At 26.5% G+C, this 11,247-nt stretch overlaps 3 protein-coding genes across 6 annotated transcripts; 1 reads left to right on the top strand and 2 right to left on the bottom strand.

The window, feature by feature from the left end:
* Window positions 1–5: 5 nt before the first annotated feature.
* Window positions 6–3,398, bottom strand: LOC132930375 (uncharacterized). 4 transcript variants are annotated; one of them, XM_060996219.1, is made up of 5 exons: window positions 2,574–3,398; window positions 2,386–2,507; window positions 997–1,176; window positions 597–912; window positions 6–526 (listed from the first exon to the last, which is right to left on the bottom strand). In XM_060996219.1, the coding sequence occupies exons 3-5, from the start codon at window positions 1,137–1,139 to the stop codon at window positions 17–19; spliced, it is 969 nt and encodes a 322-aa protein (XP_060852202.1). In that variant the 5' UTR covers window positions 1,140–1,176; window positions 2,386–2,507; window positions 2,574–3,398; the 3' UTR covers window positions 6–16. The 4 variants fall into 4 exon arrangements, with proteins under 4 accessions (XP_060852202.1, XP_060852203.1, XP_060852201.1 ...); XM_060996220.1 differs by having other exon boundaries at window positions 2,595–3,398; XM_060996218.1 differs by having other exon boundaries at window positions 2,386–3,398.
* A 943-nt stretch (window positions 3,399–4,341) lies between these two features.
* LOC132930380 (large ribosomal subunit protein P2-like) lies at window positions 4,342–8,913 on the bottom strand. Its single transcript, XM_060996226.1, has 5 exons — window positions 8,759–8,913; window positions 5,944–6,113; window positions 5,378–5,470; window positions 5,231–5,310; window positions 4,342–4,406 (listed from the first exon to the last, which is right to left on the bottom strand). Exons 2-4 carry the CDS (start codon window positions 6,110–6,112, stop codon window positions 5,234–5,236), a joined length of 339 nt encoding a protein of 112 aa, XP_060852209.1. The 5' UTR covers window position 6,113; window positions 8,759–8,913; the 3' UTR covers window positions 4,342–4,406; window positions 5,231–5,233.
* Window positions 8,914–9,358: 445 nt separating this feature from the next.
* On the top strand, window positions 9,359–10,820 carry LOC132930379 (60S ribosome subunit biogenesis protein NIP7 homolog). Its single transcript, XM_060996225.1, has 4 exons — window positions 9,359–9,775; window positions 9,933–10,158; window positions 10,237–10,377; window positions 10,640–10,820. Exons 1-4 carry the CDS (start codon window positions 9,720–9,722, stop codon window positions 10,757–10,759), a joined length of 543 nt encoding a protein of 180 aa, XP_060852208.1. The 5' UTR covers window positions 9,359–9,719; the 3' UTR covers window positions 10,760–10,820.
* Window positions 10,821–11,247: the final 427 nt, after the last annotated feature.

The following is an 11,247-nucleotide window of genomic DNA, read 5'->3' as shown; positions in this document are numbered from 1 at the left end:
TTGTTAATTTAAATTTTTAAGAATTACTACTTCCTATTTCATAAATTACACATGGAGTCAAATCTAAAAATGCTGAACTAACTAGAGATAAAATTTTTTGATTAATGAGACTTTCAAATAAACGATTATTCAATGTATGTATTATGAATGTTGGGTGCCACTGATCCTTCTTAATCAACATTTTTATTTTTGTAAGTCCCTTTTCCAAATTTTGATATGAAAAATGATCTGTTTTATTTTTGTTTGTAATTATAACAAATATACAAGCTTCTATTGTGTTGTAATATAAACATTGGCCAACTTCAAGATGCTCCTCATAGTCTTTATAGTATTGTGACTTAAAGCAGTATTTTTCATTGACAGATTGAAAATTATGATCCCAATACACTGGTAAAGCAGTTGTCCGAGAATATAATATAATATTCAGTTTTTCAAATTCTCGCTTTTCTATGTCTTTGATATTTTTATTAATTTTTATAGTACTTGGATGTTCAACTCGGAGTGATTCTGACTCTCTTGACTTATTCTGTAAAACATAAATACATAAGTAACTATTTCATAGAATTGCATATTATGGCTAAATAATATAAAATTACATGTGTAAAATGACAAACTTTGATTGCACATTCTGTGTTTTGAAATAAATTTTCAATAATGCCTCTTACTCTTGACCAATCTAATTTGTCTAGACCACAACCAATACGAGGGATGGCTAATTTTTTTACACCATGTTTTACAATAACATCACGTAATTTTGTAATAGCTGCTGTTATAGTATGATATGTTGGTTTACTATTACTACGTTCCTTTGTAATTAAATAGTAAATAAATCGATCATTTTGTTGTAAATATGCTACTGTACCAACATCAGGTCTTTGGTCCATCAATTCACCAACTCTTCCAAAAATTTTCCTAAACCATATTTAATAAATTTATAAATTAAAAATATTAATCACGGATAATATTCTTTTATCATTAAAATTATTATTCAATAACTTGAAATTTATGGCGATACCAGCACTCATACGCATATCTTTGGCCACACAATGTCCTAGAGAATATTCTTCAGGCATATCAAATAAATATATATCAACTTCTTCAATAACTTTGTCTCTGACAATTTCTGATTTGGGTTCCATGGATATGAATTTCAGATATTTTTTGTAAGTATTACTTCTATAACATAACATGAATCAAAAATTAATATAATAATATAATGTTTACTTATAGTGTCGGTCTGGTTCATTACACATTACGTGCATTGTAATGGCCAGTGGCGGATCCAGGGGGGGGGGTTGGCTAAGGGCCTCGACCCCTCAGACCTCTTTGACATTCTTTTTACTTACAACACATATTTTAAATTATGTGATAATTTAATAACTATAATTGATTATATAATATTTATTTGGAAACCATTGGGAATGTTATTGCCGTTATTGGAATGAAAACAGATAAAATTAACATTAAAATAAAGAACATAAATATCATTATAATGTATTATGTATAAATAGCTCAGAAGTAATTTTTTAGGAGGCCCCTCCCCAAAATTCAGCTCTGGATCTGCCACTGGTAATGGCTTAAATTCATTTAAGTTGCTCCATGTAAATAAAAAATCTCACAGCGGCCAGGTAGTTTATTGAACCAGATAGACAGTACCTAAATAAGTATATATTTTACACTAGATTAAAAATTAGTAAAAATCTATCAGTTATTTCAGATTATGAATGATGTCAGTTTAAACTTGTAAAAGTTATTAGTTTTGTTAAATATGTATTTAATTTTTTATTGCAATAATATGATACAATAAAAACATAATAAGTAATGAGGTGACTTATATCCCTTTTCAATAGACTTTTTGACAGTAAATTAATTCATAATATTGGATACATAACACATTAAATATCTAGGCAATTCAATAATGAATCTAGGGGCCTCAAGCTCTTCAACAGTTTCTTTTTATTTACTCAAAAATAGGGGTAGATTAGATTTTGTATAGGTATTATAGATACCTAATTAACACAAAAGATTCCTTATCCGAGCATAATAAATTTAATAACATACATTCCTTTAATAACCATTTCTATCATATTTTTAGGAACACGCGAACTAAAACATTATAATGAATATATTATATTAGAAGGCTTAGAAGTAATTTTATGGGAGGTCCCTCCAAAAATTCAACCCTAGATCTGCCACTGAAGCAATTAATAATAATTACAACATTAGTTGTATAAGATTAGGACTACAAAAATGTTTAATTGATGTAGCGTCTAAAAGGTGTTGCTTTAATAATAAAATATCAATAATTATTGGTAAGTATAGTTTCGTCTTCATTTAATAATTTATTATTAACTATAATAATGATTAAAATTTGTAGTTACTTACCTTATCTAATTCGAAGAACCAAAATGATGATGACGGACGGACAATATAGGTAGATTGATAAATAAATAGAAACGAAAAAGTTTTAGGCAATTATTGTAGGTATAGGTACACTATTTGCTTTTCTAGGTATAAATAATAATTATTTGTGATTAATCATGTAAGTAAGAACTCTGAACGGTCTAAACTACCAAGTACGCAGACTGATATACTTTCATAACGTATAATGTAGGTGTTACAGATTGGATTAAGCAATATTGTACTGCATGTCTGAAAAGTGAATACCAGGTCCGAAAAATAAAATAAACAACGGGCAACGGTACAAGTTGTTTCAATGTCACTGATCGACTGATCGCCATAAAATAATATTAGTAAATACTAATAATTTAATGGCCTCTCAAAACACCAAATCACCAACGACATCAATTGTTAGGAATAGAACATAGAACAATTTAAGCACTGATATATATTATTTATAAATTTCGATCAGTCTAAAAATTCTCAGTAATCTTTAGGTATTACCGGTTATCACGGACTACATTTTATATCATACAATTTATATAGGTACTAAAATCATACATTTATTTCTATAAATAGTAATACTAGATGGATGATATACTTGTACAGCCATGATATATTGATACAGTCTATCGAATAATTATTATGAATTGATTTGGGCTCTTTAGGTTTTTGATAGTTTATTAATGGTTTTGGACATTTTGTGGCGGTGGCCAGTCGGATGCGGTTCACCACATTCAATACTATAGACACACAAATTATCATTCAACAAGAAAAATGTGAATACAATGTTGGCTCACCGATATATTTTGTATTATCAAAACAGTAATCTTCAACATCATATGAAGGCTTTATACACTTAAAAATACCTATTATATGAAGATTTAATGTATAAACAAAACTATCAAATAAATCTTGACACATAGATTAAAATGTTTTATAGCTAATATTTTACAATTAGATTATAATTTTTAATGGTGTTTACAACTGACTTTTATTCGTAAATATTATATTTTTTTATATTGTAGGTAAAAATAATTGTTACAGAATTTATATTTTGGACACCAATAATTGTTTATTTTTTTAGATAGAGGTTCCTAAATGGCTAAATGTATCTGTGTGCTTAGATGTAGATTTTAAATATTGAGTGGAGCATACACAATTGATAATTATTTGTTTATACATAGATTACGTCTTGGTAGAATATATGATTAGATCTTGAATTTTGAGTGGGATTGTAGATTCCAAACCGAAGTAACTTGTCCGACAATTTTTAAATAATCAAAGATAAGTACTAAGTAGGGAACTGCTTTGCTGTGCAATTCCAAGCTTATATTCACTGAGAATAACTGTATTTGTAATATGTAATTTAAAATACTAACAGTTAGTTGAATTGATTTTATACTCATTTGAAAACGTAATAATTGTGTAAGAAAAAATAATAAACGTTCAAGTTTACAAATATTCACTAATATTTTATTTTTAATTACAACAAATAGCTAAAAGTTTGTCTTTGTCAGTGTTTATCTTGATGATTAAAAGTTTGATAAGTGAACGAAAAGAAACAATGATGGGTATTCCAACAATAAACAATTCAGCATGCACTAGAAACAGACATGTTTATCATATGAAACTATGAGAATTAATATGTGATAACCAATAAAGTTTATTATATTAAATCATAAATGTTGATCATGTAATATATTTTAAGGTATTTATACCACTAGAACACATAAGCACCCATTAGTATGTTATTTAATTTAAAAGACAAAATACTCAGTTTTGAATTATTTATTTAGTTTAGATGTTAGCGGGATCCAAATATACAACTTCAGAAGCTCATCTTCTAACAATATTATATCAATTGGACCATTCATTTCCATAGGATATATAGTTTATTATGATTAAGTATTGAATAAAGGAATAAAAAATTAAACCAAATAATTAAAACAATTGTTTTATTTAACCATCAATTTTTGAAATATAAAAGAAACAGCCAGAAGAATCTGAAAAATAAAAATTTAATATTAATACAAAATATGTAAGAATTCACTTATAGTGTTAAATACAAAAAGCATTTTACTATTTTAGAATTAAGATTAAATACACAGAAAATCATTTTAGTACTCTATAGACAATAATACATTATTGTCATATAACAATAAAAATTGCTGTTGGTCAGAAATAAATATTTTCTAAAAATCAAAATGTTTAAATATAGTTTAAAATATGATTTATTTATTTTTATAAATATGATTTTTTTCTCAATTAAAAGTGATATTGATGTTCACATTTGCCTAATATTGACAATATATAAGTGTATAAAGACAATCTCAAATCAAATGTTTATTTACTTTTGCAATACCCTTAGGAAGGTTTATGTTATTAATACAACAATAACCCGCTGGAGCCTGCATAACTTTTCATAGAAGCTCAACACACAGTTTAATATTTTATTTCTAGAAAATACTGAATATTACAGTTTAAATAAAGCATTGGAATGTCAATTCATTTGTTAGAACTTTATTAATTAGTAACATACTAATTAATCTACTATGTATAAGAAAATCTAATATTTATTAAAAATGAAATTAAAACATAAATGTAATGTATTTAAAATTGTTTATAATTATTGAAGTATTTTTACAAATGTATACATTTGCCTAATACAGCTTATATATATATTTATATAGGCTATCTCAAATCAAACGTATATTTTATTTAGCACACCCTTAGGAAGGTTTATGTTATAAAACAATAACCCGCTGGAGCCTGCATTACTGAAGGTTTAAAACTAAGGCAATACAAATAAAACAGGTTTAACACTTACATCTTAGTTGAATAGTCCGAAACCCATATCATCATCAGATTCATTATCGGATTCTTCTTTCTTTTCCTCTTTCTTATCAGCTATAAAAATAAAATTAAGAAAAGTGAAAACTAAATGATATAACAGTTAAATAAAAAATTAACTTACCTTTTTCTTCAGAAGCTGCTGGTGCTGCAGCTCCAGTTCCGGCTGATGCTGCTACAGCGGCACCAGTTGGAACACTGGCCAATTTAGATCTGCCTATATACAATAAAGCAAGTTATTATTGATTATAATATATTCAAAAATAAAAAAATTGAGAAAAAAATATTTAATTATTGTTCTAAATCAGGTTAAAAACATTTGACATGGAAAAATAATTCAGATTGAGCACACTAAAATGCTTACTACTGCATTTTAACATTGAATAAAATTAAAATAATTTATGTTATTAAGTTTTCTCATATAACCAAAAAAAATCAAAATTATCTATACTCCGTGCCACGAGAGAAGGAACACGTTTCGCGCATGCAGACTGATGGCAGCTATGATGATATGTCAAATTAGTGGGGAATGCACGCAGTCGGTTGCAATTTGGTCGGGACAACGGGTTCCTCTCTCGTGGCACGGAGTATAGAAATTGTTGAATAACAATATAGTATCACGTTAGTAACTAATTAACTCATGATTTGTTTTCAATCAACTTTTAATTATCATATCAATAATATACTTACCACTTTCAATAACTTCATCGACATTTTTGCCCTTAAGTTCTTTGAGAACGAGACTAGCTTTAGCTGTGTCAGATTCAATACCAACAGAACTCAGAATTTTTTCGATTTCATCATTAGATGGTTCTTTTCCACTAAGGGAAGCTAACAGGTATGCAGCCACGTAACGCATTCTAAAATACAATAAAAAAAAAAATGAATATTCATTGAGAAAAACGTTAATATAATATATAACAATAATTTGTTATTGGCATTCCGATAATATTGATCATCAATATAATATCAGCCGAAAGATGGTATTAAGATTAATCATCATTAATAACTGATAAAGGTTATATGACTCTTATTAAATATTTAATTTTATAAAATCATATAAATTATTTAGTGTACAGATGGGCTTGAAGGCTTGTTGCTATAAAGCAATGTCCCCGGACATCCGTTTAATGTACTATTGCAGTAAGTTACCAATTTCTGATCAGTGATATTTATATTAAAATAGTCAATCAGATAAATCTGCGAAACATGAAGGATGACAACAACTTACAGCAAGTTATAATGCTTACACATATACTTAATTCAAGAAGAAGTAAGGTAATATAAAACTTAATTAAATTGAAAAAAAACTCGTAACCTAAAATTGCTTTCAGAAAATAAGATTCATCAATTTTTATCAGCCGAAAGATGGTAAAAATTATTCATCATTAGCAAAAATTAATTGTTAATTTAGTATTATGAAATGTGAGACACCAATCGTATTCATTAGAATATAAAATAAATTGCGTGTACAGATGGGCTTGAAGGCTTGTTGCTATAAAGCAATGTCCCCGGACATCCGTTTAATGTACTATTGCAGTAAGTTACCAATTTCTGATCAGTTATATTTATATTTAAATAGTCAATCAGATAAATCTGCAAAACATGAAGGATGACAACAATTTACAGCAAGTATATAATGCTTACACATATACTTAATTCAAGATGAAGTAAGGTAATATAAAACTTAATTAAATTGAAAAAAAAAAACTCATAACCTAAAATTGCTTTCAGAAAATAAGATTCATCAATTTTTATCAGCCGAAAGATGGTAAAAATTATTCATCATTAGCAAAAATTAATTGTTAATTTAGTATTATGAAATGTGAGACACCAATCGTATTCATTAGAATATAAAATAAATCGCATGTACAGATGGGCTTGAAGGCTTGTTGCTATAAAGCAATGTCCCCGGACATCCGTTTAATGTACTATTGCAGTAAGTTACCAATTTCTGATCGGTGATATTTATATAAAAATAGCCAATCAGAGAAATCTGCCGAATATTCTATTTTTTTGACTGTAAAAAATATTTATAACCCTTAGAATTCATAGTAAATAATTTTAGTTCAACATTATTCAAAAAACAATAAATTATACTAATATTATTTATCTCAATTATATTAAAATACATCAGAAAGGTAAAAAAATAAATATATGTCAAGTTAAGTCAAGTTTTTTACAATATTGTTTAATATAATTTATCAGTTAACACATTAGCATCAGGTTTCAGACCCGAAAGATGGTTGTAAAGTATTGTGAATCATCATAAAAATATTTAGAATCTATCTTTTGACAATTTAATTTAACTACAATGGTAAATATACCAATAAATCTCAGTAAACACATTAGCATCAGGTTTCAGACCCGAAAGATGGTATTAAAGTATTGTGAATCATCATAAAAATATTTAGAACCTGTAATTTGACAATTTAATTTAACTATAATGGTAAATATACCAATAAATCTCAGTAAACACATTAGCATCAGGTTTCAGACCCGAAAGATGGTATTAAAGTATTGTGAATCATCATAAAATTACAAATTATACATACTAGTATCAGAGTAAAAGTTAACATCAGAATTCAGACCCGAAAGATGGTAAATAAAAATAATCTCATCATTAAATAGTATTCAAAATTATAATTATTGTCAAAGCTTTTTTAGTAATGTTAAATTGGTGCTTTTTAAGAATAGTGTCATCAGAATAAAAAAATGTTATCATCATATACTTTCAGCCGAAAGATGGTGATATTTTATCATCACGGACACATTTGACTTAAATTATGAAAAATAACATTATTAAATATTAATGATATTTGATGTTATGATTGAATGGATCGAGTTTAATTATAACAAGTAGGGTGTTATTTATCACTAAAATATTAAGGAATTTTACATATTGAAAAATATAATATAGCAAAAAGGGTTACCATACTATGATAATTGAAATGGATGTCATTCGGCAGAATGTGCAATTGATTAGATACACCATACACAACATAGTATGGTATCTACTAAATTGTAGATTTAAAACTTAAATTATTTGTTTCTTATGCGTTTTAATTGAACCCGCCAAAATGTATAGCAAAAGGAAAATTACTATGTACTGACTGACTTACAAAACCAATAGCCGAATAGTACAATACATGTCCTAGGGCCATCAATTTGAAATTTGAATGTTTGTGAACACATTAAACCAAAGATTAAACTTTGTCGAATAAAACATTATTAAGCTATCAAAAATCAGAATCAGATTTATGTTCCCAGCCGAATCTACCGTGAATCGTAGATCTGTCAACGAAAAACATATTTCGATAAGTCAGGCATATACTTCGACAAAGATGTAACAAAAATTAGGTGATCCTTTACACGTGGTATTCAAGTTCGTCGCGTCGACACTCGACAGATTTCACAGGCGAGAAAGTAAGATAGAAGGCCAAAAACATACGATAACAAATATTAAGGGGAATAAAACATTATAATTATTAAAAATCATACTTACTTAAGTCTGTTGGACACGAAACGTGATCTGGATGCTGGCAAAAAGGTGGAAAGTAAGGTGCCTAGACGAAGACTCTAAGACAGATTTTGAGAGACTTGGTATTTGGTAAATGAGTACAAATTTTATAGTATGCAGACTGGAAAACAGTTATGTCAGTGTTGCCAAAAAATAGAGGTTATAAAATGGTACCAACTTAAACAAAGTAAAGATAAATCTTAATTCGTTGTTTTGACTTTTGAATTCAAACCATAGTAATATAATAAAATAATATAACAATTATATCTCAAATTTTTCTTTAAAATGCAGCGTAATAACATGAACTATGAAATATTTATTTTTGATTAAATCACTTAAATAAGATATAATATAAAACATCAATTAATTAAAAATCAAACAATTCAAGCTATTTTATCTTTGTATTTTATTTTATATATTATATGACATATTAAAGTTTTCTACAGAAATAATGAATTATTTTAATTATAGTAAATATTTACTTTTACAATAAATAAATAAATAATAAATAATAATAAAATCAATCATTTTTTAATCCATGGCAGTTACCGAATTTACAATATTATTTTGTTCTTAGTTCGTAGTTGTATCCTTGGATTTATGAGAATATTTTATCAGAGAATATTCTGTGGTTATATTATTACATGTGCAACGTACACGCGGTAAATTCAATAGTTTATGATAACAGTTACACTATAATTTATAGTCTACACAAGTCTACACAGTACACATTTTACTTAAGTTGATTATCGGTACAGGCCACAGCACGAATTAAAAGTTTTTAAAAATATAATTCACATTTAATATTGTTATTGATTTACGTTTGAAGTTAAATAATTCACTATTATCCATCATTCGTATTTGTTTAGTTATGATCTTATTTGTAGTTTAGTAACTAGTTAAGTTACTAGTTTTAAGTTAAAAATATATATAAAACAAATTTACAATGAAACAATTGACAGATGACCGAATGAAAGTATTTTTTGAAAAATTGTCAAAATAGTAAGTTAATTTATTTGCAGCATACACTAAGTTTGTATTACCTATTTCATTTAATAAATTCTGTAGTAGAATATTAACTTTGAATATGATATTCTTAAACATGAATGAGTTCAAGAATAAATGTAATATGTTTGTATATATTTTGTTTTAAATTTAGCATTGGCTCAAATATAAAATTATTAATTGATCGTTCAGATGGAAAATACTGTTTTCGTGAAAAGAAAGATCGAGTTTATTACGTGTCTGAAAAAGTATTAAATATGGGATCCATGATGAATCCTGATAACATAATTAGTATAGGGACATGCTTTGGTAAATTTACTAAATCTGGAAAATTTAGAATACATATAACATCTTTAGATTATCTGGCTCCATATGCTCAGGTAAAATATTAATCTGTATATACAATTTCATAAAATTAGTATATGAATTGCTTTTATTATACTGAATTATACTTATAGCATAAAATGTGGATAAAACCTGCAGCTGAACAACAGTTTCTTTATGGTCATAATGTATTAAAGTCTGGTCTTGGGCGAATTACAGAAAGTACTACTCAATACCAAGGAGTTATTGTATTCTCAATGAGTGATGTTCCTTTGGTAAATATAATTATAATCTAAGTACTACCATTCTTATATTATATATACAGATTTATAAAACAATTTATTGATACTACCATGTAGCCAAACTGTTACATGATTACATATTACATGATAATAATATTAAAATAAAATTCCATTGGAAAAATATGAATTTTGTTCAAATTCTATGTGAATTTAGCTAATGACTTTCGCATGTCATTTGTTGCTTATTTTTTTTTAACATTAATATAATAAATTCAACTATTTTATTTTATTTCAGGGTTTTGGTGTCGCAGCAAAAAATACTACTGAATGTAAACACACAGATCCACTATCCGTAGTTTGTTTTAATCAAGCCGATATCGGTGAATTTATTCGATGTGAAGATGATTTAATATAATACATTTACTTGTATTATTATTATTAGGTATTTTTAATAAACAACTTGTTGACATTCTAAATTGAAGTTTTTTTTAAAAAATATATTTACAATCTGGTAGGTATATAATATGTATAACCATTAAATAACATGGACAAGAAAATTAAACACAATGACATGAATAAAATTAAAAGGAGACCATCTAATAATAGAACTTTAAAATATTGAAGTTAAAATTGTGTTTGAACTTTGAAGTACAAAATTGTTATTTTAAATTTTAAATTATTTTTTTAAATCCAATTTGTCTAATATTATTTTATGATTTATACCTAAGGTTAAAAAACCCAATACAAGGTTATCTATAAGTTTTCCTTCAGGTAACTAAAAAAAAATCCCAGCGTCAATATAGAAAAATTTTATAAGCGTATATAAAATTAAATTTTTTTTACGAAATCACTTTAAATAACGATATATTACAATTTAAATATAATCAATATAGGTAATAATAT

This window comes from Rhopalosiphum padi, chromosome 4, assembly GCF_020882245.1.
Source record: "Rhopalosiphum padi isolate XX-2018 chromosome 4, ASM2088224v1, whole genome shotgun sequence".
NCBI lineage: Eukaryota > Metazoa > Arthropoda > Insecta > Hemiptera > Aphididae > Rhopalosiphum > Rhopalosiphum padi.
Note: the sequence above shows the minus strand (reverse complement) of the source record. Positions and strands in the feature narration are given on the sequence as shown.

Excerpts from the sequence above, each read along its gene's own strand:
- LOC132930375 (XM_060996218.1), bottom strand. The coding sequence starts at position 1,139 with ATGGAACCCAAATCAGAAATTGTCAGAGACAAAGTTATTGAAGAAGTT. Across the intron at positions 913-996 it reads GGTATCGCCATAAATTTCAA|GAAAATTTTTGGAAGAGTTG; the intron begins GTTATTGAATAA and ends AATATGGTTTAG. Across the intron at positions 527-596 it reads AAGTTTGTCATTTTACACAT|AATAAGTCAAGAGAGTCAGA; the intron begins GTAATTTTATAT and ends TATGTTTTACAG.
- LOC132930380 (XM_060996226.1), bottom strand. The coding sequence starts at position 6,112 with ATGCGTTACGTGGCTGCATACCTGTTAGCTTCCCTTAGTGGAAAAGAA. Across the intron at positions 5,471-5,943 it reads CGATGAAGTTATTGAAAGTG|GCAGATCTAAATTGGCCAGT; the intron begins GTAAGTATATTA and ends TATTGTATATAG. Across the intron at positions 5,311-5,377 it reads AGCAGCTTCTGAAGAAAAAG|CTGATAAGAAAGAGGAAAAG; the intron begins GTAAGTTAATTT and ends TTATTTTTATAG.
- LOC132930379 (XM_060996225.1), top strand. The coding sequence starts at position 9,720 with ATGAAACAATTGACAGATGACCGAATGAAAGTATTTTTTGAAAAATTG. Across the intron at positions 10,159-10,236 it reads ATCTGGCTCCATATGCTCAG|CATAAAATGTGGATAAAACC; the intron begins GTAAAATATTAA and ends TTATACTTATAG. Across the intron at positions 10,378-10,639 it reads CAATGAGTGATGTTCCTTTG|GGTTTTGGTGTCGCAGCAAA; the intron begins GTAAATATAATT and ends ATTTTATTTCAG.